Raw genomic sequence first — 25731 nt, 5'->3', positions numbered from 1 at the left:
ATTAAGTTAGTTGAAGTTTTGTGGAAGGGAGAGGGACAGAATTACCAGAACATGTTCACGATTACACAGAATGAGGGACAATGATGATACGTCAGCCATACACAGAATCAAGAGGATGCAAAATTATCGTTTGCTTCAGTCAACCAGTAAATGATTTTTTGCTTACTTTCCCTGTGGCTGGCTCCCAGAGCAACAGAGCAGCAACACCACTGCCAGAAGCATCAGAGATGCACCAGGCCAGTGGAAACAGGAGCAACGGTTACCATGGTACAAAAAACTGCTTCTCCATGCCTCCTACAAAAGGAAAGCAGCAGAAAGCATTCATAAAATACAAAGCTAGGTATTCAAAAAAGTAGAGGAAAGATAAAGGCAGCATTAACAGACACTCCAAGATGAACACAACTTTGTAAATCCCTTTAGAATTAAACAGAGCATCCCAGATCAGCTATGCAAATGCTACAGCACTAAAGATTGTTCAGCTGGGGAGTCTGGGTGTGCATTGCTATCTTTAGTCTTGCTCAGAAGAATGAAGAGACTTCTGTGCCAGGCTACTCCACAGTCACTATCTAGAAAGAAATATCTTTAAGTAGCATGAATAAACACTAGGACTTGTATTCAATGCATGTTCCACATAAACACGGAGGACAAGGGAAGACCATTGAGTTCCACTTCTCTTTCTCTCCACTTGATATGGCTCTCCTGCACACACTGCCATTAGTGGCTCTAGAAGATGTTAGATCCTTCATAGTTGAAGCTAAGCTCCTGAAGAACACCAGCAGCCACAAGAGAAGTGCTGAGAAATGTACCCCTAGGTAATTCCTTGCTTTGTTCCCAAAGACTTTGGCAGTTCTAAACCTGGAAACTTTGACTGCTGCTGCTGCAAAGAGGAAATGCAGCCAACTTTCAGTTAATCCTCCACTTTGCTTTGAAAAGGGGAAAATGAGCAAATCCTAATGCTGTTTGGTGTCTTACCTTCCATGAAGTCACTTTTTTCCGTTCCTTCTGATGTCCCTCCAGCAGTGTTGTCAACTGGTCTCTCAAGATCATAAGGGCTTTCTTTGTGGTAAGGCCCAAACCTGAGGTCATCTCATCCTGAAGTGCCAGAAAAACAAACTGTTTAGTACTTTCCTATTTTCCTTTTCAGCTTGTTTCTGGTGGCTAACGGAGCACCCTACTGTGAATGCCTCGCACTCATCAAAACCAGTTTGATTTCTCATTTCCCTGAAATCATCTCTCTTCTAGTGACTGCTGGCTGGAATTATAGCACCTATATAGTCATACACCAAGCCATTTCTGCAAAACAATGTTCTTCTTAGCAGTGACTGGGGACAATACTAAGAAAGACTGCTCAGTTCTGAGGTTACAGACACCTGAACTGGTATCAGCTTATAGAGACAACAGAACGCAGATGGTTACACTGAAATTTTATTGATATGGGATAGATTTTGCTAACATAACTAAAAACTAAGCAGTAGAATACCTGCAGTGCTAAAAAAGAGGGGTCCAGTTTCTACAACTGCTAATTACAAATTTTAGTTCTGTACTCTGCTTCAGTGGCTACAAAATCTCCCAGATTTAAGTGTTAGGCCACTCAACAGTTCAGGAAGAGATTATTCCAGCATCAACAAATCCTTTTACAAGAGAAAGCACTGGAGTCTTTAGTGCTGAATTGTGAGAACGGACAGGTGAGGCATTCTGGCTTGAAGGGAGCATATGCAGTCCAAACTACTACTCCTTCATTATTCAGTAAAGAGGCAAGAGCCTGAAAGGATGCAACCCAAGGGAGAGCTATTTGGGCAGCACTGCCATAACTTTCTGATTATCACGAAAGTAGGGCAAATGCTTGAGTTTCCAAGATAAGAACACAAGCATTTACCTTCCTTTCAAATCCGAGACTGCTGAGAGGTACTGGGACTACCAGATCACTGAAAGTAAATCAAGGAAAAGCAGGCAGGTGGCTGCTGCGAATACCATGGTACTGCACAATAGAATTTCTCGTTTGCATTTCATGCTTTAATAGAAATACCCTTAAGGTGACAGTGAACAGAATATCCTCCACATTAGCAGTGCTCAGGTGTATTATGCTGTTTACAGAGTACAGACCTACTAAACACAAAGCAGGCAGGAAGCTTCCCTCAGCTCCCACTAGTGTGACACATATTCTAGCAAATACAGTTCAGGCGGGATCTGCGGCTTTTCCCTCTACTGCAGTCACAAGCTCTTCCCAGCTCTCTGCTGTTCAGCTATATGCACAGACATCCAGCTCTGCAAATACATCTCAACTCTGGTTTGCACTTTTCTTCATGTTCCATGAATAAGTGCTTTTGTTGATGAACTTCTACTAGAAATTAACCTTGCACTTTGAATCCATTTGCTCTGATGACTCAATCAAAAACAGCAGTGTCAAGAAATGACTGATAGCTGCTCTTTAAAATATCATCCAGGCATTCACCTCTCCCTCCCCCCCCCCAACTTATCAGGCACAATTTGAAACAGCAAATTCTGGCCACGCAGTCTAGTAGTGCTGCTTTAGCTGCAATTTTTTAGAAATAAAAATAAACCTGCTTAGTTTTCATTCTCCGTGTCATTTTTAGGAATTGAGGAAGCAGTTCTGTATTGTTCTTGGAAGCAGCTCAGGTATCCGCAGCACAGGACTAAACATAGAATTCGCCTAAAGACTCCCGAGGGAGAAGATGGCAGGCAGCAAACTGGCAACAGGCACACCATGGCACCATGGGAGTGCTGCAAGCAGGAGCGCCTGAGAGCAACACAGAGTAAGCATAAACCACGTTCTCTCTCTCCTGACTGCTAGCTGACTGGGGCACAGCAAAGCACTCAGAAAAACATTTACCCTTTCTTTCCAACAGTGAGAAAGAAGTCAGATAAATAAGGCGGAAACTGAAATGTAGCAATAGGGGGACTTTAACCAAAAAGCAAGATCTGCTTAAACACCACTGAGTTGATCCCAACCAGTACAGAGGAAATGTGAGGAAACCTGTGCTTAATAACAACATTTAATACAGCGATGTACTCCTAGAAAGTGTCACATCATAGTAGGGAGCAAGAAAGAGAAGGGAGCAAATTCAGAGGGAACCAAGAAGTTTCCTGAAACATTTACACACCTGCTCCAGTCTTAACACAGGTGTTATGGTTTTGCCATAGGATCAGTCAAGGAAAGATGCAGTAGGTAAGAAAGAACAAAGTCTGGAAGGGATGATGAGGAGGAAGAATAAAGATTTTTAAACATCCACCTTGACACTTAAAACATGGAGTTTATGATAAAGTAAGCAGATAGAGCCAGGTAAACAAACACTGTAATATTGTTAGTGAGCTGCCTGTGCTAACTCAGAAAACCATAGGTTTGGCTTTCCAGGGAAGAAACCAGAATCAGCTCAGAACTAGAAGTGGAGCAGTATCAATAGACTTAGTGTTGCTTTCTCCCTCCGTAGTTTGACATAGGGATATCAGTTGCCAAATACCAAATCCAGGAGTTTGTTTCAACAGCCTTGCCTGCCTCACAGCAAAAAAGTTTCCTTTCTCTTCCTCATGCTTTCAGGTTGCGTATAGGAAAACACTGTTCATCATCTGCAATTTCTCTTACAATGACAAGTTATTCCTGAGCATCGCCACCTAGTCATGTCTGCTTCCTGCATGAAGTTTTAGTATCCTGAATTCCTCTTATTTTCATGCAGCCATCACACATCCACTGTAGCATATTTATTTACTGTATCAGTATTTATATAATATGTGATGTTGAATATGTGCCAAACATTTGTTAAACAATACTGGAGCACGAATATATGTTCTGCATTATAAAACTCACTCTTCCCACTGCCTCTATAGGCACATACGCTTATTCAACCTTACACAGCGGTAGATACATTTTGTCCTCTGTGGATTTGGTTCTTGCAGAATAAAGCTTCTCACCAAGATTACAGTGCATTTCAACATAACTGCCTTTAAAAAGGCTGTTAAAAAAAAAAAATAAGTGAATAGGAATCAGAAGATTTGCTAGAGGGTTCAGTTTTCATAGATTGCAATTCCACCTCTCTGATTCAGAGTGGTATGGAAAGCTCCTACTAGGAAGCTGTCAATTCTTTCCCTCTCTCCAGGATGCATACACTAAGTCCCCTTTTTCAACACTTTGACTCAACTGCTTCTCAGACTTCAACAGTTGGAGGCAGGAAACCGTGCAAGAGAATCTTCTTCCTTTTTCTGAGAGCTATTTTGCATTGCTCTAGCAGAAACAAGAACACGTTTTTTTAATTTAACAGTTATATTTTTCACACTATTAATCTAATTCATTGATTACACCTCATGAAATGTGTTATTCACAGCTTCAAAAACACATGAAAGGAAACAACTTCACCAGATACGTTTGCATAACATAAAGTCAGATTCTTGCTTATAACAAGGCACAATACAACCCAGTGTATAATCACTGGATATTAAGATGTTACAATCACAAAACAAACAAGAGAGGCGAAGTAGATTATGATAAAAAAAGAGAATAAATGGAAGGCTTACCCTTATGCTGGGCTCACCACAAAACACCAGAAGAGGCAATCTCCAGAAGAGATCCTTCTCCACTGGTAGCCAGCTCTTAAATAGGTCTAGGAGGGGTGCAGCCAGGCTCCACCCCTTCCGGCAGCACAGCTGAATTGCCTTCACCTGTGCTCCTCTGGCTGGCTCATGGCTCACCTCAGGTGATCAATCAGAGGTTCAGGCCGTGACTCAGCAGTTCCCATACACCCACGGTGCAGCTTTTTTTTGTCCAATCAAAGGGGATGGCAGACCATGTACACAAAAGCGCACCATTTCTTCAGGCAACTTTTCTTTCAGCAAGATAGTGCTAGAGAGTGATTTATTTTTGTTCTAAAGTGAATCATACTTCAGTGTGCTACAGCTCTGTCCAAGTGTGGCTGCTGAGTTAGTGTTCAGGCTATCTATAATAATATCTATAATAATGGTTATTATATATATATGCAGATATAGATATCTGTAGCATAACAGATGTACCAGCAAAGCTAGGAGATAGCCACTCTAGGCAAAGGTTTCCCCATTATTACCTACATCCTTGGTCTCAGTTACGTGTTTTGTCTTTGTTGGTGTTCACCCAGTTACTTTTAAAAAGAGATCTATCCTGATTCCACAAGTGCGCTTGCCAAGTGACCCAAAACATATATAGCTTCTACCCTTACCTATTTCCACTCCAGACGTAATAATGAAGGATAGTCTCTTCACTGAGAATCTGGGCTGTCAGCAACAGCTGGATTCTGCTTCTGCCATAGATTTCTGCGTGATGAGGAAAATCTAATGCTCTTCTGTGCTTTAGTTTCTTGTCTCTACAATGGGACTATTAACTCCCTACCAGCCGTATGTACGTAAAACTATAATATTCACCAACTCTATTGAACACTACTGGAAAGCACAGAAAAGAAGAAATGCATGTTGATATTTGCATAAATCAGGCAGCTCCACTGAACACATCATAGCTCTATGGGAACTACTGTCTTTAGGACTGGACATACAGGGAAAGGTACCAGAAGGCACAAATGAACACAGCTATTAAAACTTGTCACCTGATAAGAACCTGGCAGCCACAGCTTAACTGTTGGTGGTCTCAAATAAAATGAAAAAAGCTAAGTCTTCTGCAAAGCAGTGCCCAGATTAATGGACAGAGAACAGTCAACAACTGTCTCCTTCCTCCATCTGCAGCAGCAGTATGAAAGGCAGCCCAGAACCCCTCACCCCAGGACAAATGAGGCCCCACAGCATGGTAACTGAGTGCCTGGGGGGGGCTTCCCTGGGGAAGCTGCTTTAAAAGCTCTCTGCTGCTCATCACCTGTAGACTTACACTGCAAAGAAACAGAGCAGCAGAAGCAACAATCTCTGATATGTGGCCAGAGCAGCACTAATTGGCTACATTTTGCTTGGAACAGAGTCCATTTCATAGCACACAATGACATTCAAATTTTATGCCCTCTGTGAAGCACAGAGTAAGATGCCAACAGGCACAATCAACCTTTCTACACGGGTAATGCAGAGCTCAGTGCTTTCTTTCTCCCTCAGCTAGTAGCAGCTTAGCAGTACAACTGTTTTGAATTGCACCTTTGCTTGTCCGTTCCTTTGGTCCTGTTTGCAGCAGCACATTCCCAGCCACAGTTCCTTGCTCCACCAGGCTGCTGTCAGGATGAGGCAGAGTTTATGCAGTGCCTTGAAGCTCAGAGATCAGTTATGGCTCCATATTTATTTATTCTGTTTTTGATACACACTATGGTGCTTTACGCCAATGCAGAGCTTATTCCAGAGGATGTTAATCTCCTCTCTCAGACAAGTTCAGAAATTCAAATGTTCAGAAATTCACAGAACTTCAGCAATTCTTTCGTCTTCCCATTAGTTTCTTTCCCACCACCACTTTTTATCTGAAGACTCTGAGGACTAAAAGTACTATATAGCCTGGCAGATGCACCACAAAACATGTTTAAAAGGAATACTGATGTTCAACAGCCACAGATCAAAGCACACAGAAGAAACAGACAAATGTAAGTCAAAAGGTAGAGGAGTAGCAAAGCAGGTGCTAAATTCATCTCTGCCCCCTCCCATTGGTCCTACAATTAAACCTGTGATTTAAAACAAGGCTTCTCTTACCAACCCCTCCAACAACAAAGCCATTCCCTTGCTAAAAATCTTCACTGCTTCATGTCCTGCTATAACGTCTTTCCTCAAAACCTCCAAGCATTTCATGCAGAGCTTATTCACATCAGCTTTTCACATCAGGCAAGATGCAGGCTAGGGAAGGAAAGAGGGAAAGCCATTTTGAATTTAAACATTAAGAGAGAGAAACTTACTTTGCGGCATTTGCCTTGGTGGGTGATCCAGAAATCAGCCTGCTTAAAGAGCATCTGGCCTACACTTCTGAGCCACTTATACAGCAACTTGCACTGCTGCTGCTCTCCAAAAATGAGAGCAGAGGAGAGAGAGAAAGACTGTGCGCAGCCCAGCACTGCAGAGAATGAGACAGAAGCAGCAGAGTGAAGCACCAGTCTGCTGATTAATTCAGCCTGTTTCAGTCACGCTGCAGATCAAGCAAGGAGGCGGTGGATGGGGGTGGGGGATGGAGGAGAGAAAGGAAAATAAGACAGAGACAGAAGGAAGTTTGCTCATAGCCCCAGACATCTGAAAGAATGGTCCTTCATCAGAGTTGATTCAGCTAGAATCCCTCGGATCCCTAGAATTCCCTGTCTGTTGAGATGCATATGCACGCATAGTAAGGGCTGATGCCGACAGACAGGGCTCTCTAGAAAAACAGATGGCAAATCAGATGGGACAAAGTGCTGTAAAATATACTATAGAAAAGGAACACCTAAGCAGCCAAGGGACAAAAAACAGGTAAGAGACAGAGAGCCCCAGGAGTGCTGATTTCCCTATGTAACTCTAGGAGAATCATCCAGGGGACTCCATAGCTTTGAATTCAAGCTCAACTTAAAAATAAATAGGATGGCTACAGGTCCAGTCTGAGGTGTTCCTGCCCTCTTTTCCTGTTGATAGTGTGTCTTAGTTTCAGCCAGGATGGAATTGTATTCTCCAGAGTCCCAACTGAAACTAAGACATAGAGAAAACAGCAAATGCCCCAATAGCATTCACACATCCTGCACCACCCTATCTAAACCAAAAGGTGCATAGAGATTCTTCATAGCCATAATCATGTCTGGGGCTCACCGCTTACTGCCAGCTGTTCAGTGCCACAGAGAGGTGAAGAAACAGTGCAGACAGGGAAGAGCTGAGTGCAATGACAGGTAATGAAAAGGCCTTTGGAGGCAAGGAAGGAATGAACTTTCTCTCATTCTCATATTTTGCAGGAATTGCTTCCTTTTTGTTGTTGGAAGTAAACATCTTTCTAAGTGGGTTTTTATATAGCTCCTGCTTCAGTACTGTCCTGATTCTCTCCAAGCTACCCAGCTTTGCAAAGCAATCATTACATCAATTATTTCCTTCCACATAGAAAAGGGTGAAGAACTGGAACCATGTCAATAGCTTGCCAAGGATTATAGCCAATCTGTATAAAATGGAACAGGCATTTACTGCAAAGACTTCCAGTCTCAGCATATTGTGCAGCTCTGAACACCACATGCAGGTGTCAGGACTTGCCTACCAGTCCTAGCCAAAATCTTTACTTCCTCTCCTCACTTGAGAATCAGATGCCTAAACAGACACACTTTATATTCTTTGCTTAAAGCCAGAAATACAGTGATTGTAGGTCTCCATATTGATAATAGATGCAATGTTGATCTAAGACAATTCCTGAAAGAATGAGTTATCATCTTCACACTGGCACTGAGTCATACTTTGGTATGTCATCTCACAAAGCTCTCAAATCTTGAAAGGAAGCAGCCACCATATTTTAATGTCAATTCACTACAGAGCAGGAGGAGAAAAAAGGAAAAAGATATTCTTCATAGTTCTGTGGAGTACTTTGTTTCCTAGACAACAATTTTTAATTGCAGAAAAGAACAAAATGTCCTAATGGTACATTTTTTTCTTACATACTCTTTTCACTATATTCACCTACTCAGTTTGTCACAAACTAAAAAAATAAGGGAGAAAAAAATGAACACTAACTACAATACTGGGCAAATCCTCACATACCATACATGTATCAGCCCCTTTCCAACTTAGTGTTTCTTGTGGCTCTGCATCTTCTGGAGACTTAAATGAATGTGAATAAAGCAACTTGTCAGTAACAGAGCAAGGCCTCTGACATGGTCCCATACCATATCCTTATCTCTAAATTGGAGAGGTATGGACTTAAAGGCAGAACTATTTGGTGGATAAGGAATTGGCTGGGTGGTCAGACAGAGGATTGTGGTAAATGACTTCATGTCCAGGCAAAGGGTGCTGATGAGTGGTGACCCTGAGGGGTCTGTCTTGGGTCTGGTACTCTCTAACATCTTTATCAATGACACAGGTGATGGGATCCTGGCAAGTTTGTGGACAACACCAAGTTGAGTTTTGCAGTTGATACAACAGGAGGAAGAGATGCCATCCAAACTCAAAAGGTGGGGCTATGTAAACTTAATGAGGTTCAACAAAGCCAAGTGCAGGTGTTGCACTCAAGTCAGGACAACCCCAGATACACATACAGATAGGGAGAAGAACTTGAGAGTAGCTGTATCCTGGTCTGCATGAGAAAAGCAGTGGCCAGGACAAGGGAGGTGATCGTCCCCCTTACTCTCTGCCCCTGTGAGGCACCATCTGGAGTACTGGGTCCAGATCTGGGACCCCCAACACAGGAAAGATGTGGAGCTTTTAGAAAGGGTCCAGTGGAGAGCCATGAGTATGATCAGAGCGCTGGAGCACCTCTCCTGTGAAGACAGGCTGAGCGAGCTGGGCTTGTTCAGTCTGGAGAAGAGAAGGGTGCAGAAAGACATCTTTATGGCCTTCCAATATCTAAAGGGAGATTATAAACAGGAGTGATATCAACTTTTCACATGTGTAGCAATAGGGCAAGTGGAAATGGTTTTCAAATAAAGGAGGGGAGATTTAGAGGAGAAAGTTTTTCACTGAGAAGGTGGTGAGGTGCTGGAAAAGGTTGCCCAGAGATATTGTGGGTGCCCCATCCCTGGAGGTGCTCAAGGCCGGGCTGGATGGGGCCTAGGCAACCTGATCTACTGCTTGATCCAGCAGCTGGCAACCCCGCCTCTGGCAGGGGGTTTGGAACTGGATGATCCTTGAGGTCCTTTCCAACCCAAGCCATTCTATGATTTCCTGATTCTATGATATACTTCATCTATGTTGTTCCACCATGGTGCTTCAGTCTCAGCCTAAAGAGGACTTGTTCTAGGCATTAGAGTTGTTTCTGTAAGCTATTCAGTCTTTCACCTTCACTGAGACTCTCTGTAAAGGGTACTGATTGAAAAGTGAGTATTCGCACCCTAGCAACTCAACATATTTAAATAGTTCTGTGGGGAAACAATTTCTGGCCTCTGCCAGGCCAAGCCATGTGTAAATCCATCAAACAGAAATGAATTTCCCAAATGCATCACCTGGGTTAACTGACATTTCCCAAAACAAAACTGAAAAGCCATTAAAATCCACAGCTGACTTGTGAGTGCATGAAAAAATCACAACATTGCATCTTGAAAGCCCTACTCACAGATCTGTTCACCACTTGAAGATACCTAGATCTCACCACACTGAATGTTGATCAATGGGATATAACAATGGAGGTGATTCGTACGGAACAGCACTGCCATTGCTGGACAACCTCGCAGCAGACCTTTCCTACTGAGGCAAGTGAGTACATCTCGATGAGCGTCAAGGTGACAGAAGTCTCAATTTTTGTATTAACCATGGATTACATTGTCACACAACAACACCAACTGGTCAGTCTTGGCTCAAAATAATGAAAGACTCAACGTTTAGGTTAGGCATGATTCTTATCAGGACACCTACCTGACACTTCTCTTTGAGGTCCATGGCTACGCAATTCTGTAAGCATGTCCAGTAAGAGCGGATTGCTTTTCAGGGAAGAATGTCTCCTAGGTAGAGATGAGCTTGGTTATATTTACCACATCACCATCTGTGGAAATAGAAGGGGAAGCAGTTAATTTCCCAATATCACTGCCTTTAGGACAGGAAAGTAATGGAAGTCACATAATTCAAATGGTTTTTTAAAAGGAGAACTGGGGATCGGAAAAGTGCTTTCGACAGTACAGCATCTCCCTCTTTACTCAGAATTGATCCCATTTAACTGGAAACAGGAGATGAATTAAGTTCTCTGTGCCTCAGGGTGAGAGCATGGCTGAAGCCCTGACAGGCTGTCAGGCAAGTCCCCAGAAAGAGCTGACCAGACTCTGGATTCTGCCAAGTGTTGGAGCAAGCAGCTACCCATAGCTATTTGTCTTGCTTTTCTTAACAACTGGGAGCTTTATCCAGCTAAGCTCTAATGAAGCCTGCAGTAATGATTCTTCTATTTGCAGAAAAGCATTCCCAATCTTTGATAGAGTTATGCTGCTAGTAACTAGACCATTTTTATTGTAGCACACGGGAACTCTAGCAGAATTGAAGCAGAATTGACTCTAGCTGAAGGAAGCAGCTCTGGAGCTCCCAACTTTTTCTAGACAATATGCTCCTTGATCTCCCATAGCACGCCTCTCCATGGGGAGAATTTATAGCAGCATTCCAGTACCTGAAGGGGGCCGACAGAAAATCTCAGGAGGGACTTTTTGTAATGGCATGTTGTATGGGAACTGCTGAGTCACGGCCTGAACCTCTGATTGATCACCTGAGGCGAGCCTTGAGTCAGCCAGAGGAGCACAGGTGAAGGCAATTCAGCTGTGCTGCCGGAAGGGGTGGAGCCTGGCTATTTAAGAGCTGGCTACCAGAGGGGAAGGATCTCTTCTGGAGATCCCCTCTTTTGGTATCTTCTGGTGAGCTCAACCCAAGGGTAAGCTCTTCCACTTATTCTCTTTTTGTGATCATTGTCTGCTTTGCCTTACTCTCTTGATTATATTGCAATTATAACATCTTGATATCTATTGATTATACACAATTATATTGTGACTATAACATCTTGGTTATACACATGTACAACATGAAAATTGGAAATAGCTTTGAACTGGAAGAGTATAGATTTAGACCACATATTAGAAAGAAACTCTTTACTGTGATGGTGGTGAGACACTGGAACAGAATGTCTCACCAGAGGTTGCCCAGAGATGTTGTGGATGCTTCCTGCCTGGAAGCGTTCAAAAAATCTTCCAGGCTGGATGGGGCTTTGAGCAACCTTATCTAGCACGAGGTGCCCCTGCTCCCATAGCAAAAGGGATTGGAACTAGATGATCTTAAGGGTCCCTTCAACCCATCCATCCTATGATTCTATGATATGATTCTACAATACTTTCTGAATACTGTGGTGCTACATAATTTCAAGCAAAATAAAAGGCATCCAAAGCTTACTCAGAAGGCCACTGCTGCCATGCTGAAGTTAGATATAAATATCCTCTCTTGCAGGCAAGTACTGCCCCTGCATTCTGGGAAGCAGCAAGTATTTAGTATTCTGCTTATCAAAGGACTGCTTGCAGTACAGAAACTAATGTCTGTAAGTGCAGTTTTCTATCTGCCATCTGCCACAAGTCTGGACTCTGCTCTACTCTGTTCTGTGACTCTTGTCAATATGCACACATCAAGGGAACAGAGCTATTTTCAGGCACACTGTATCCCAGTTAGGCCAATCAGCAACTGCAAAGAGAGGATCAGATAAAGTTACAGGAGCAAAGCTGACAGAGTGCTGGGAGTTGGAAGGAGGAAAATGCAACTCTGCATGTTTGCACGCAGCAGCTTAGAGCATCAGTATCCCATTTTTAACTTGAGCATCATTTCTATATAAGGCAAGGCAAGATGAGATGATTTTAAGATGGAGAAGATGGCCACTAACAATGAGAGGGCTAAGAAATAAATCCAGGATTCTTTTTTTTTTTTTACCCTATCCCCAACAGAAGATTCATTAGATCTACCAAGGGGTTTGTGTGCCTTGTCCTTACACATTCGAACAAAAAATTACATGCGTGTCTTTCTCTCTGGATCTGCACTTCAGAATCCTAATTATCAGTGACATGACCAGGCAACTGGGAAGCCACAGGCACAACAGCAGAGCAAGTAAAAACATCTTCAGCTGTTTGTTCTTGGTGCTGTATCGCTAGCAGCAGTAGGGGCCATGAAGGGAGACAGTTGGGCAGGAGGCAGGATTTGCTACACTACAGCAAATGACATTCTGATTTAAGCACCAAACTGAAACGTGATCTTGAATGCAAAGCACGCCATTCCTTAAAGTTCAAGGCACATCATTTGCATGCTTATGAATACCACCCTGAAGTCCTTTAGTGCTAGGAAGCAGCATACAAAGCACAAGTGCTAAAAAGGAAAGACTAGTTAGAAAGATAATTCTTATCTAGATAAAATCAAAACCTGTTAAAATGAGCGATATACTAAGAGCTTGTAAAAGCAATCAGAGCAATGCATGCTTCATCATCACATGTGCTCAGGGCTTCTCCAAAATAAGCTTCAGGTCAAGTGATGCTAAAGGAGAAGACAAACCATAGTGAGAAATATCTTTCCTAAATTTCTACACTAGAATTGGTATTGTAGCCATGTAAACTGTGACTTGCAAGCTTTCTTTCAAATACGTACTTGACCAGAATAAATATTCTCCAAGGTTGTTTGCAAATGCCATAGCAACTAAAACCTCATACGCATCACAGAGGTCTTGCAAACACCCAGAAAATGGCTTCACACAATAAGGAGCTGAAGCAGTTTATGCATTCTGCAGGCAATGTACAGTGTACAGCTGTGCAGAGATGTGCATTCATTCACTCTAACTCTCCCCTACAGACACTTGGAAAAAAAAAAGCACATTCGAGGAGTCTTTAGGGAGAAAAGCAAATCGACTTAATTTTCCCCACAGCATTCAATCACTGATTCTCTAGAACAGACTATAAAATATGATGGGGAAACTGAACACATCTTCATGTTCAGTGAAACTATCAAAAATGAATTCCTCAATAACAGAATTCCAATCCATCATCAAGAACAGAAACAAGAGGGAACCTATAATAATCAAAAAAGCAGATAGAGCCCATTGTTTTGCTATCAGCAGAAACATACGGACTTCCTACTTATGAGGAGCTGATATCTGTCTGCTAATTTGCAACACTGGCACATTTGCTGGCATATGGGTTCTCAGAGATGCATAAAGTGATAGTGTCAACTGATGTGAGACCCACTGAGAACACAGAAGGGAGCTGGCAGCAACACTTCTTGGCTTCAGTATTGGCTTGCAAAAAAAAAAAACTTGCAAAAATTTGGACCAGCTAAACATTCTTTGCCTCAATAACCTCATATTACTGATACGGATATACATATCTGCATCAGAGAGAAACTGTAAAGTAAGCGTATGAGTATTTGTAAGGTGAATCCTCTAAATTGGTGTTGTATATGTGCTAAGTATTATCAACTCAGTAGTGGCATTTGTACATGGCTGTGAAGAATCAGAAGTGCATTTCACACAGGCTTCACTCCCCTTGCTAGGTGACAGGAAGTAGAGAGAGATCTATTCTACCTTGACTCAGGAGCAAGACTAAACTTGAAATTCACTTTAAAATTTGTCTTCCAACTGAAAGCATGCTTTTGGAGAGATAGTACTTGCTGAGAACTTTCAAAAGGAAAAAAGATCTCAGACTCCTTCCCTATTTCTTCAGCAAAGAACCTGTGCATTAGACTTGTTCCAAAGAACGTTGGTGTCTTAAAGCAAGAGCTGAGCTACAAGGAAGGAGTAGGGAAGGAAGGCATAGCTTTGGCACACCAGTCTTTATCTCAAGTAAATATCCTCAGTGAGAGTACCAATTTACTTGAAAGATAAGATGGGTAAAACAAAATGCTACACAACTGAAAGAACACCTTTTTTCCTTTTTTCTCTGGTGACTTGATAAGCAATTAACAGATCTGATCAAAAGAACGATCAAAGTAGTTTAGTCTACCTTGCTCTACCCACAGTAGTTGATGCCACCCCAAGCTGAGGAACAATATATCTGAAAGAGTTTAATTATCTTCGTTTTTCTTTCTTGGGAAGAATAGATTTTAAAAAAGAGCGTATGGGAACTGCTGAATCATGGCCTGAACCTCTGACTGACTGCCTGAGGCAAGCACTAAGTCAGCCATGGGAGCACAGGTGAAGGCAATTCACCTGTGCTGCTGGAAAGGGTGGAGCCTGGCTGCACTCTCCTACACCCATTTAAGAGCTGACTGCCAGTAGGAAAGGATCTCTTCCTGCAGATCTCACCTTTGGAGTTTTACAGTGAGCCCAGGATAAGGGTACGCTCTCTATCTGTTCTCTTCTTGGAATAGTAACCTGCTTAGCCAAACTCTCTTGTTTAACATCTGTATATTCATTGATTATACAAAGAGTATTTACAATTAAAGGACTGAAATTGAAAAATGCAACCAAAAAAAAAGTTGTGAGGGCCTCTCCAGCTTCTGCAGAGTGATGATGTCATCTGCTTTGTGGTATGGTATCTTAAATGGCAACTAAAACATTTTACAGCAAACGTATGAAGAATTCACTGCAAAACTGATAGCTGTCATTCATTGTGACAATGGTTATTACGGTAAGCAGGACTTTATAACAACCTCAATCAAACAAACACTTAAACGACTGAAAACGACAAAGACACAGCAGCCCAAAATAAAATTAAAAAGACCATGTTGTATCTATAGGCTCTTCAAGCAAACTTTTTGCTGATGTACAATGACTCACAGAGAAAAGTATAGCTTTTTCTCTTAATTTCACTTTATAAATAAGACTGTGTAACTGCTCACAGTAAATCTAAGTAAAAAAAGTTCTTACACCAGTGTTTGTCATTTGGAGACATTTAACTGTAGGCAAATCGTTACAAGTCACAAACTGAACTGGAGATTGAGTACCTGGTGAAGGTGTGTAGCTGGCCTAGGGAGCGCAGGCAATGTGTACCTGTGCTTCCCATGTGACCAGAAGGGTTGGACCCAGGGGCCAGCCACTGAAGGGAAGATATCTTTTAGACCAGTCTATTTTCTGGGAAGGAATGCTGCATAGCTAGAGAGCTCATTCACCAGCTGGGTGAGTTCCATTCTTCTTTCTGTATATGACTATTGGCCTACCTGTGAATACTTTATCTGGTGTTGTTAAAAAGCTGTTGGAAGAAATGCTGTTTCTTTGAAAGTAGAACATTAACAAACAGCATAGTGGTAAGAATGTTTTCGGAGAATTCCCCCAAAATAAGCACAGCATCTAAAGGCTGTTAGGGTGATCATGTGCATACGTTCATTCAAACAAAATACTACTCTTAAGAGGAAAATGCACTGTTCAGTTCAATAGACTTTTGTATTTTACTATTTTCATGAGTTCCACTAAAATCTTATGATGAATAACTGTGTCTAGAATCATGGTAGTAAGCTAACTTGTTCTACTGTGACTAGAGAACAGAAAAGTTGTGTGTGGCTCGCTAGCAAATTTTTTTCCACTGTTCACTTAAGAGTATTCTGGACAGAGATCCCAAGTGCTCCATGAGGTACAAGTGGTCCCATATATAATTACAGGTGTTAAAAATCCAAATGTGACAAACCAAACTCTGTCCTACAGGTAGGGCAGTGATGCTCACACCCTAGGCAGGCCTCTGTTTTTAGACAACCCTACCAAAGGACTTGTCTTCTGGCCAATCCCCCATGGCTCACGGCAAGCTTCACCAGTCACGGGGGTATATAAGCGCTCACTTCTAGGGGAGCTCTTGTTTGAGCAGTTTGATCTTAGCAGTGTTTGCTGTGTCTTCTAGCAGCTAGTCTGACAAGAATGTATCTGAAACAGGGGTGACATCCAAGAAATACAAATTTCAACAGTTAAAGATGTAATATGAAGACTAAATGGAAAAGTTTAGTTTTCTAGGTTCTGCTTGTGTTGCCAATATTTGTTTCTGGGACCTAGGCTAAAGCTGCTAATATTTTAATCTTCTCATCAGATAAAGTGTTGGCAATACACTTATTCAAAGTGTTCGAATTAAAAATGTGTTGATGTGCTTGAATAGAAGATGACAAAGTACTAACCGAAAGAGCACAAGATGCCTGTATAAAGCCAGCAGCACGTATGTCTGTATTATACAGATTTCTTAAAATGTGACTCCTATGCTTTCTAGGTTATTTAAATTCTGCTCCATTTGAACAAGATGTGTACTTCAACATGGTACAGTAGCTGCTAATAGTTTGTTTACATTGTAACTTGTTTTTAAGGAACCTGGAATGTAGATGTTATTGCATCTTCTTGTGCATACTGTGCTGTCCACTCTGAACTTCGTTTCTACAATTACTGTAAGAAATAATAGGATTTCAAGTAATTTTGCCATGGGCTTCATCTTTTTTGAAAGTATGTGTGTGGGAAGCTGTACTACTTGGAGCTGCTTCAGGAGAATAGATGGATAATGCTGGGTCCATGCACTGCCGGTCTGGTAACTTCAGGTGCTGATAAGACTCAGTTAGTTATCAAGTACGAGCCGATTATCAGACGTGAGCCCCGATGCGGAGCAGCGGCTGGCCGCCCCGAGGTGAGGGTGGGCACTGAAGCGCTTCCTTCCGTGCGGGTGGGCCCGGCTGCAGCCCCACCTGCGAGAGGAGCGCACAGCCGGGTATGCCTTAGAACTACCACGTGTCGGAGCTTCCTGCGATTTGTTTCTTTCTCTCCCATCTCCTTCACAAGCCGCTAGGTAACGCTCCTCTGAGGGGAACGGCGCTGCGCGGGAGCCTCCGGCCCGAGCTTTGGGGAGAGCTTTCCTCAGGCCTCCCGACAGGGCCGGGGCTAAGGGGGAATCCCAGCTGTGGGAGCGCGGGCCCTCCCGAACTCGCTCCACGGCGGGACGGAGCCCAGCCGCCGCCGCTCGGCCTGTACTCACCAGCCGCGCCGGGCCGCCTCAGCGGGGAAGCCGCTCGCCCTCCTGGCCTCCCCCAGCGCCGCCAGGGCCGCCATCAGGGTCACTGGCAAAGCGGGCCGCCACGGCGCTGGGGACCCGCGGTGGCGTTTCGAGGCTGCCTCAAGAAGCGGGTACCTGATTGGTGGGATCCCGCGCGGTCGGCCGTACGCCGTTCGCTGATTGGTGAGATCAGAGTGGCGCGCGAAGCCAAGAGGACGCTCTGGCGGCGGGTCACCCTCAGGCGCGGCGGCTGAGCCCCGAGCGCCGGGCTCCCTCAGAGGGACTACAGCCCGTCTGCCCCCGTGAGTGTCGGAGGGAGGGTGCTGATCTCCCACTGCGGAAGCTGCTTTTGTCGTAGGGCGACCGACCGAATGGAAGTGCGGAAGGAGCCGTGAGGCAGCGAGCGCACGGGCGCGTGGAGCCGGTAATCTGAGGAGAAATCTGAACTGTTGCTCAATCCGGAAAGGAAATCGGGTGTGAGGCAGAGACGGCTCACTCTGCCTTTGCCTGCGGAGTTTGGGTTCTGTCTTCTGAATGCATGGTGCAGCAGCTAAACTGGAAAGGTTTATGTTCTGTCTTTATTCCCTTCCTGTAATTCGGCGCTCATATATCTAGGTTGTGATGTGCCGCTCCCATATGAGATTTCTCTACAGAAGTGATGTTCATTGGCGTGCTGAAGTGCAGATGCCACACTCTAGTGGAATTGTGTACGTTACAGTGTAAAAGCACAAAGAGCTCTGCGCTGTTTTGCCTGCAATTACGTTTAGGATGAGAAAGTGGGATTTAAGTGTGCTCTCTGCGCCTTTGACATAATCTGAACTGAATGTACATTTGATTTTAGGAGTTCTACAGTATTGTTTGCAGCTCTTTTAAATACCTTATAAGGCTTAGTAAGAAGAAGATGACTGTCGAACTCTGGGCTTTCCTGAGCTTCTGGTTACTCAGAACAGTCTCCTAGAACCAGGAAAGAAAAATGGAACTCCAGTACACGAGTGACACTGTAAGCCTTTACAGTTCCTTAAAAGGGAATAGTGGCAGGTCTAGGGGATTTTCTACTGTAGTTTAGACACAGTATGGGGAAGGGGATAAGTGATTTACTGGAGTTGTAGTAACATGAGATCATGAGTTGGGCTTAGTGCTGTGTGAGCATCTTGTTCCTCTTCAAGTTGTTTCTCCACCACCACAATAAAATGTACTTAATTAGTAAAATGCTTTAAAGAAAAGGTTAGAGTAAAGAATCTTGAACAGATTCTGGATTACTTGGTTCTAGACACAGGTTCCCTGCAGGTCTCAAGCAGGCCACTAATAAATGCTGCTTTTTCTCACTGTTGTGTTCTGAATAGAACTTCCCCGGCAGTTGTGGAGGCTAATAGATGGGATACTTAATCTATTTGTGTCTTTATTTGCTCCTTGGTAAACTTGATCTAACTGTTCATCTCAGAGTGATTTAAAAACCTCGTGTTTGTAGAGGATGTTGAATTTAAGTGAAAAACATTATCAAAACACAGTATTGCAAGGATGCTTGGAGGAGTAGAAATACCCTTGAATTAGACAGTGTTGCTAGGAGATGCAGAAATAGAAAAGATGATCCATTGAACAAGCTCTCATGATTTCTAGTACTTGATAGTAAAGGGAAAACTGAACAGCAAAATACTGTTGAATACTTAAGATAAAATAACCTGGTACTATTTTTTTCAAATCTGAGGTATTTGGCTTAAAGATTTTTTTCTGTAAGAGAATGCTCTGTTCATCTTACATTAAGTATCATCCTCTCATTTTGTGTTACAGAATTGTGAATGAATGTTCTAAAGGTAGACAAGATTATTTCTGGATTTGAATTTAAAGAAATGAAATAGTTAATGCAAACCCTTGTGTGCGCTCTGAAAATCCTTGTGTCTTCAGCGCAGGGATATGATGTCTCCTCTTGGGGCCACAACATATGGACAGAGACATCTCGTGCAGTAATCTTGTGCTTCTGAATGAATTGCAGCCTCTGGCAAATCCAAGGGAGCTACTTAGCCTCCCTGTATTTGCCTTTCAGTCAGTCCTCATCAGTGTGCTGTTTTGTGTAGAGCAGATGTGAGAATTTGAGTAGGAGCACTTCGAAGCAGATACTGTATGTGGAAGGGAAAAAACTCTATGCTTTCTTTAAATTAAGCTCTTTAAAAGGTGTTGAAATTGCATATAACTTTAATCAATGTGATGAGCAGCATTTCTGAATGGTTGTGCAAAATAAAAATTAAATCAGTGAATTTCTTGGTATTGTTTAGAAGAAGCAATTGCTGTATGACTTCCTTTTTCCTGTCCCTCCCCCCAGCACCTTTGATGCTAGATGCTAGGATTTAACTGTATTTCTAGTACTTGTATAGCTATAAGGAATTAAAAAGAGGAAATTGATACAAAACCTGTTTGAGTCTTAAATATTTAAAAGCAGTAGTTGACCAACACCTCTTCAAAAGCTCAAGGGAAGACAATATTTCATTTTAGCCAAATGTTACTTTCCAGCTTGTGTTTAATATGTAGGGAAGCTGTACATAACTCAATGTTTTTTAACAAAAAAGTGGGTTATTCCTCTAAAGAACAGGATTCACCCTTTTATTAATGAACATCTTTGTTTTTCTTCCAACTGAAAAGTAATTAGCTTGGAATTGTCAGTTGTCTTGAAAATGATAGGTGACTAAATTGGGAGCAGGAAGAAAGCAGAAGCTTTTTTTTTTTTTTTTTTTTACTGAGGGAGGTAGCACACTGTAGCTGGATCTGGTTTTTTCCCTTTTACAGACTTCTGTCAGAGCTTAAGCAGCTCCAGGTGATCCCAGCCAACTTGAATTTCTTAATGCCTGCAGTGGCTATTATTGTTCTCAGGTATAGTGGCGTTTCCTCCATAGTTATTTTTATAAGTCTTGCTCTGTCTTCTGTATGTGACTGTGGTGATGCATGGTGTAGAAGAAAATCTGCTTTTATTATGTTTTTCCTTGTTCTCTGAGCTTTATTGTAAGACTGACGAGCAATTGTTTTGGCCCAGTTCTATTTTAGCTAGTTCTGAGCCTAAGCTAATTTTTCTTTCTGTGCAGTTAAAGTCCAAGCAGTCCATGTTTGTCTTGTTGGGGATTAAGCTGCTTCACAAGTACTTTTCAGATCTGTAATGAGTAAAACTGTGAAGTGTTCAGGCAGATCAGCTGTCCTGTCTGCATCTCCAGTAGTGACACTTATCTACTGCACTTAGATTCACAGAAACAGTTGCAGTAATGTCAGTGTATGTGAGAAAGTCAGAGCAGAACATTAGGATGGTTTCTAAACAGGGAGGAGTAGTTGATAGTTACAAGGCTCACAAGTCAAGAGCCATCAATTCTGTTCCCAGTGCTGTTGAATGGTGTGGCATCAGTTTGTGGTATGATTTCTAGTGAACTTATCTGTAGAAGATGGATATTTATATTTGTTGCATCTACAGCTAACAGCTGCCAACTGCAATGAAACTAAGTCTTTTGTATGTAGCAAACTAGTTAGTTATCCACTCCATTCACTTATCTGCTCTCAAGAAAAAGACAGAAAAAACACTTGGACAGATCAAATTCTTTTGCGATCAGATTTTCTTGTTAGCACTGCCTCTCAGTGTTGCAGATACAGGTGTGTGTGAGGGGGGTGGGGGGGAAAAGGGGGGAGTAGACCAGAAACCTAGTTCCTAAGGTTTTTAAGGAACTGTGGTAGTACTAGTTAAATGCGGTAGATCCACTAATGGACCAAGCTTGTTTGGTAATAATTTTAATACTTCTATCTGTAAGTAGTATCTGCAAATCTATTTTGTGTACAGATTTCAGACTATAGCCTAGATGCTAGGCTCTTTCAATGTATTTGGTCTTTCTAGAGTAGGTCATTTGTTTTATCATGTGAGGCACACTTGTTTAAGCAACTTCAGCTCTGGGACACCTTATCATCTAGTAAATGGAGTAGTTGAGGATTTTGTGGTCATTTTCCCAGGCTTGATTTTTTCATAACTGAGGCCACCATGGATTGGTGTGAGGTGGTGTTGCTCTTGCAACAGATCCCCCTCCCAGCATTCTCTCCTTGCTGTACTTACATTCCTAGCATTCCTCTATTAGCTGCACCCTGTTCCTCTGAAATGTATAGGAAATCAATTCTCCCACAGTTGCCAGAACAGTATTTCGGTATTATGTTTTCAGCTTGCTGGAAAACTAATCAGGGCCTTCTTGAGTTGTGTAAGGCTATTCTGCATTCTAGTTAGCAGATTACTTGGATTGTTTTCAATAGGAGAAAGCCTTCTGTCTGGGTTCATACATCAGGTTGTTTTCATACAACTACAGTCATACAAAGCATGCTATGTGAACTGCAGTGATATAATGCAGAATTGTGATATGAAGCTTTAGCCATCTGAAGGTGAGCTGAACTAGCCAGAGTATTGCTTTCAAAAACTAACAAAACACTGCAGTTTTTTGAAGTCAGGAAATGTGTTGGAGGAAGAAAGGTACATACTAGCAATGTGTTTAATTTTCTGTGCCAGAAGCAGTTTTTAACAAAAAAAAAAAATACTGAAGACAGTTCCTAACATTCATAGTTATTGGCCATTGTTTACTGTACTGTAGCTCTTGATAGCAGCTCTCTATGAGGAGAATGAGGCTGGGAACAAATTTCAAGACTGCAGAAAGGACATTGATGCTCTTTGGAGAGCTCTAACAGTGAAGTCCTCTTTGTGGTTTAGAAGACAGCCTGAAATACAAGTTCAAGCTATGTTATCTTAAACAAAGTTTGTTTTCAAAAGCTTGTTGAAAAGGTGATAAGTCAGTGAATCATAAGTACGAGGAAGCTAGGTATTCATCAAGGCTGAAGATTTCCTCTGCTAGAATCAGACAATTATATCCCAAGTTAATTCCCATTTTATTTCTGATACTGACAGTATCTAAACTACTCAGATTTTTTTTTTTCTCTCAATTGATTAGAAGCCTTAAAGAATTTGTCTCATGAAACTTCCCATCAACTTAACAAGGATGAATTAAAGCTCTGCAGACTAAGGATTATGTGCTTTGTTTTCTAGCAAAGCTTGGATTTTCCTTGATGTAGCCTCTGCCCTTCTGAAAGGGATGACTGCTTCCTGAGCCCTTACTGTTTTGCACTGTCACTAGAGAGGTTCTGCTGTAGTTAACTTTATTGATGAATGCATGTAGAAGTTGGAGACCACTCTAGCTCTGTTCTTTCCATTAAAGCTGATAATTTCTTTGGCAATGAAGAGAATGGATACGATTTAAAGCTACAGCAAATATTTTCGAATTATGAACCCTTGGTAAGTTCAGTAGCTCTCTTGCTTGAGGAATAGGCCTCTGAGCTCCAATTCAAGCTATGATGCTTAGTTTTCAGACCTGCCTTTGAAGTCGTATGTGCTGATGCCCTCAGCAAGCGGGAGTGAGAGGTCATGTTTTTACTCCTTTGAATGAGAAGAAACAGTCCAGAAATCTTCCTGGTTTATATTTAGCTTCTTGCATTGGCTCTACAAGGAAGTACACTTGCAGCATCCAGTAGCACTATGATAGTAACAAAAATATAAATTTGTATACTGTGTCTAAATATATGCCAGAGCTGCTTATCTGGTGGAGTATTATGTTAAGATGTACACCAGGGTCATGATTTGCTGTGACAGAAAATAGCTTCTAGATGACATGCAATGTGAGTTCTGAGTTCTAAGGTAGAAGCTTATGTGAATTCCATTGCAAAGACACAGACATTAATGTAGCTTAGGTTAAAAGTGGTGTCAAAATATCATTAAGGCTTGTGTTCAATAACTAATATTAACATGACTGCTGTTACAAGTATTAAGCCTCATGTCATCAGTAAAGTTGTATTAATACAGCATATACCAAGCAGTAATTTTAACTGTAATTTAAATAAAAAAAATTAAAATTACCTTTAAAAAATGTAATTAAAGTTTTAGATGGCTAGTAGTGCAAAAATAAAGCTTTAAATCTATTAATAGCAAAAAAAAAATCGTACATTGATTTCTGTAGGCTGCTTTGAGGTCTTTAAGAAAAGATCCTAAAGAAGTGTCAGGCACAAAGTTTTATCTTAAATCTTAAAATACTCAGAACTACTCTCAGATTTTTATCACCACAAATGGTCATAGAAGATTCATGCTATTCCTGGACCACAACATTATTTGAAATTGATCCTCTAGCAAAACATCTCTTTCACTCTAGCTTACAGCTGTGCTGGTATTTCAGCTCTTGCTGCAGTGAAGCTGCACTGGTATTTGTACAATAAGTTGTACACTTTAACGTGTTGACTTGCAATGAGGGTGAACAACCAACCTTAATTGATCTGTAGACAAGTGTATCTCAATTAGGAGCATTTTTCTATAACACTTTGATCTCTGCTATTTCTGAAGTCTGTTGCTTATCTGGTCCTGTAGGACTGCCCTTTTAAAGTCAGGCAGCTACAGCCTCTTAAAGTAGCCATTGTTCATCTGGTAGCTGCTAGCCATATCTGGTTTTTCAAGTCCAGTGAAAAGTGCCTGCTGTAACTTTGCTGTGAATGTTATTTAACTTATAGAGGGCTTATTAAGAAGTTCTAAATCTTCCCTTTGAAGTCAAATGTGAAACCAGAGAATCTAGCTCTGTGCTAGCAGTGGGGACTTCAGACATCTTAGAAACTGGCTCTGATTTCAGCAGTCTGTGTCATCCTAGGTAAATTACTTTTGCATCCTCAGAAAGAATGTCTGAAACATTCGTAACATCCTTAACTCTCGAAGCTCTTTTTCTCTACCCTTTCCAATTTTTGATTGAAGTATTAGAAGAATTCATATGTTCCCCTGATGTCCAAATCTGGTAAGAAATTAGAATTATAATCCCTTAAATGCAATGCTACTAGTATGAGAAAACATTTTTCTAAGGGTTTAAACCACAAATTTCATACTAAAATGAAGCTTAAAAAACCACAGAAAAACCAACCCTCTCAAGAATCCTCATCAAGCTGCTTAAACACTTAGATTGAAAATGTTACTAGTGTTTGCAGAGCATGGTTTATAAGGAGAGTTGTATGAAGTAACAGTATATATCTTGATGTTCTTATCTTGGTGTGGACAAAACCATGAATCCCCTTTCAGGGGAATTGAAGGAATTGAACCAGTTTGGTGTTTGTTTTGTTTTTGTTTTTTTAAGGAGGACTTAACTGAAGGCTGAGATATACAACTGTCATAAAACAAAATATCAATTCTGTACTCTGAACTGAGATGTAGTCAGACTTCAGTCAGAATAATCCTGAATTTAGATGAGCCCAGGTATGAGATCTGCACTTTGTTACATGCTATGCTTAGACTCCACATTCCCAATCTCAGCTTCTTTTCAAAGGGTGAGGAATGATTTCTGCAAAGTGAGCAGGAGAGAACCCTCTATAGTTTGCTTGTGGCTGGTCATTGCTTGTTTTGGGAAACTGGCAAGCGGATGTATTGTATAATTGGCTCCTTTTTGGATTGGTAGTGTAAAGCCTCTGTTTCAGAAATAGCTTTTCTCTCTAGAGCGTGAGGAAATATTCTCTATGCAGTTGCTTCATTGATGAGTTGAGTATTGCAATTACAGTCTCTTAGAGCTAAAAGAATTGTAAGAGGGCCATATAATTAAACCTTAGAATGAGCTGCATGCTCAGTCTAGTCTCTGCACACATTTTAATGCATTGTTTTTCAGCATGGGTGCCTCAGCAGAGCTCAGCATAGATGGTTATAGAGCACCAAGTGTGCAGCTCTGCATCCTCTCAGTTCCAACACAGGCTGAGGAGCACAGCATTCATGCTGGCATGTAATTTTCCCTAGCAGTAAATTTCCAAATGCATTTCATGTTACACACCATGCAGTTAGGCCTCCCTGTCTTCCAGAATAGCAGAGGCACAGATAAAGGAGGCATATAGGCATATATCTTGGAGGGGGGGGGGGGGAAGAGTGGTTTTACGTCGGAATTCCAGCAGCCACGGTTTCCTCCTTTTCATGGGGATAACGAATGTATTACGAATGCCGCTCGTTTCCCTAAGGATGGCTCCATGCCTCGGCCCAAGAGGCTACACCCACGTGTCTCTCCTCACGGAGCCCGGTCCCGGCACCCGTCCGTGTGAGCTGCGCATGCGCGAAGGCCGCTGCCTGTCTTCCACGAGGGACGTGGGTGCGCAAGCGCCGCATCCACAGCGGGCGGAGCACCGAGTGGCTGACAGGGCCGCTCTCGCGAGAGTTGCTGAGGGGACGGCGGCGGCCGCG

At 42.1% G+C, this 25731-nt stretch overlaps 1 protein-coding gene across 5 annotated transcripts in view; it reads right to left on the bottom strand.

Annotated features, from left to right (window-relative positions):
- TMEM94 (transmembrane protein 94) overlaps positions 1-17644 on the bottom strand; it is a 45473-nt gene extending 27829 nt beyond the window's left edge. Inside the window, exons 1-4 of one of the 5 annotated variants that reach the window (XM_052687862.1) lie at positions 17625-17644; positions 10456-10582; positions 973-1092; positions 167-294 (exon numbers count right to left, since the gene is read on the bottom strand). In XM_052687862.1, coding sequence (XP_052543822.1) covers positions 167-294; positions 973-1092; positions 10456-10479 — 272 coding nt within the window. In that variant the 5' untranslated portion in view covers positions 10480-10582; positions 17625-17644. Of the gene's footprint in view, positions 1-166; positions 295-972; positions 1093-6851; positions 6990-10455; positions 10583-17471; positions 17597-17624 lie in introns of those variants that run through there. The other 4 variants (XM_052687861.1, XM_052687860.1, XM_052687863.1 and 1 more) reach the window with 4 other exon arrangements.
- Between the last annotated feature and the right edge of the window lie 8087 nt (positions 17645-25731).

This window comes from Tympanuchus pallidicinctus, unplaced genomic scaffold (genome assembly GCF_026119805.1).
Source record: "Tympanuchus pallidicinctus isolate F22 unplaced genomic scaffold, pur_lepc_1.0 scaffold23, whole genome shotgun sequence".
Taxonomy (NCBI): Eukaryota; Metazoa; Chordata; class Aves; order Galliformes; family Phasianidae; genus Tympanuchus; species Tympanuchus pallidicinctus.
The sequence above is the reverse complement of the archived record's forward strand: the minus strand, read 5'-3'. Positions and strand labels throughout refer to the sequence as shown.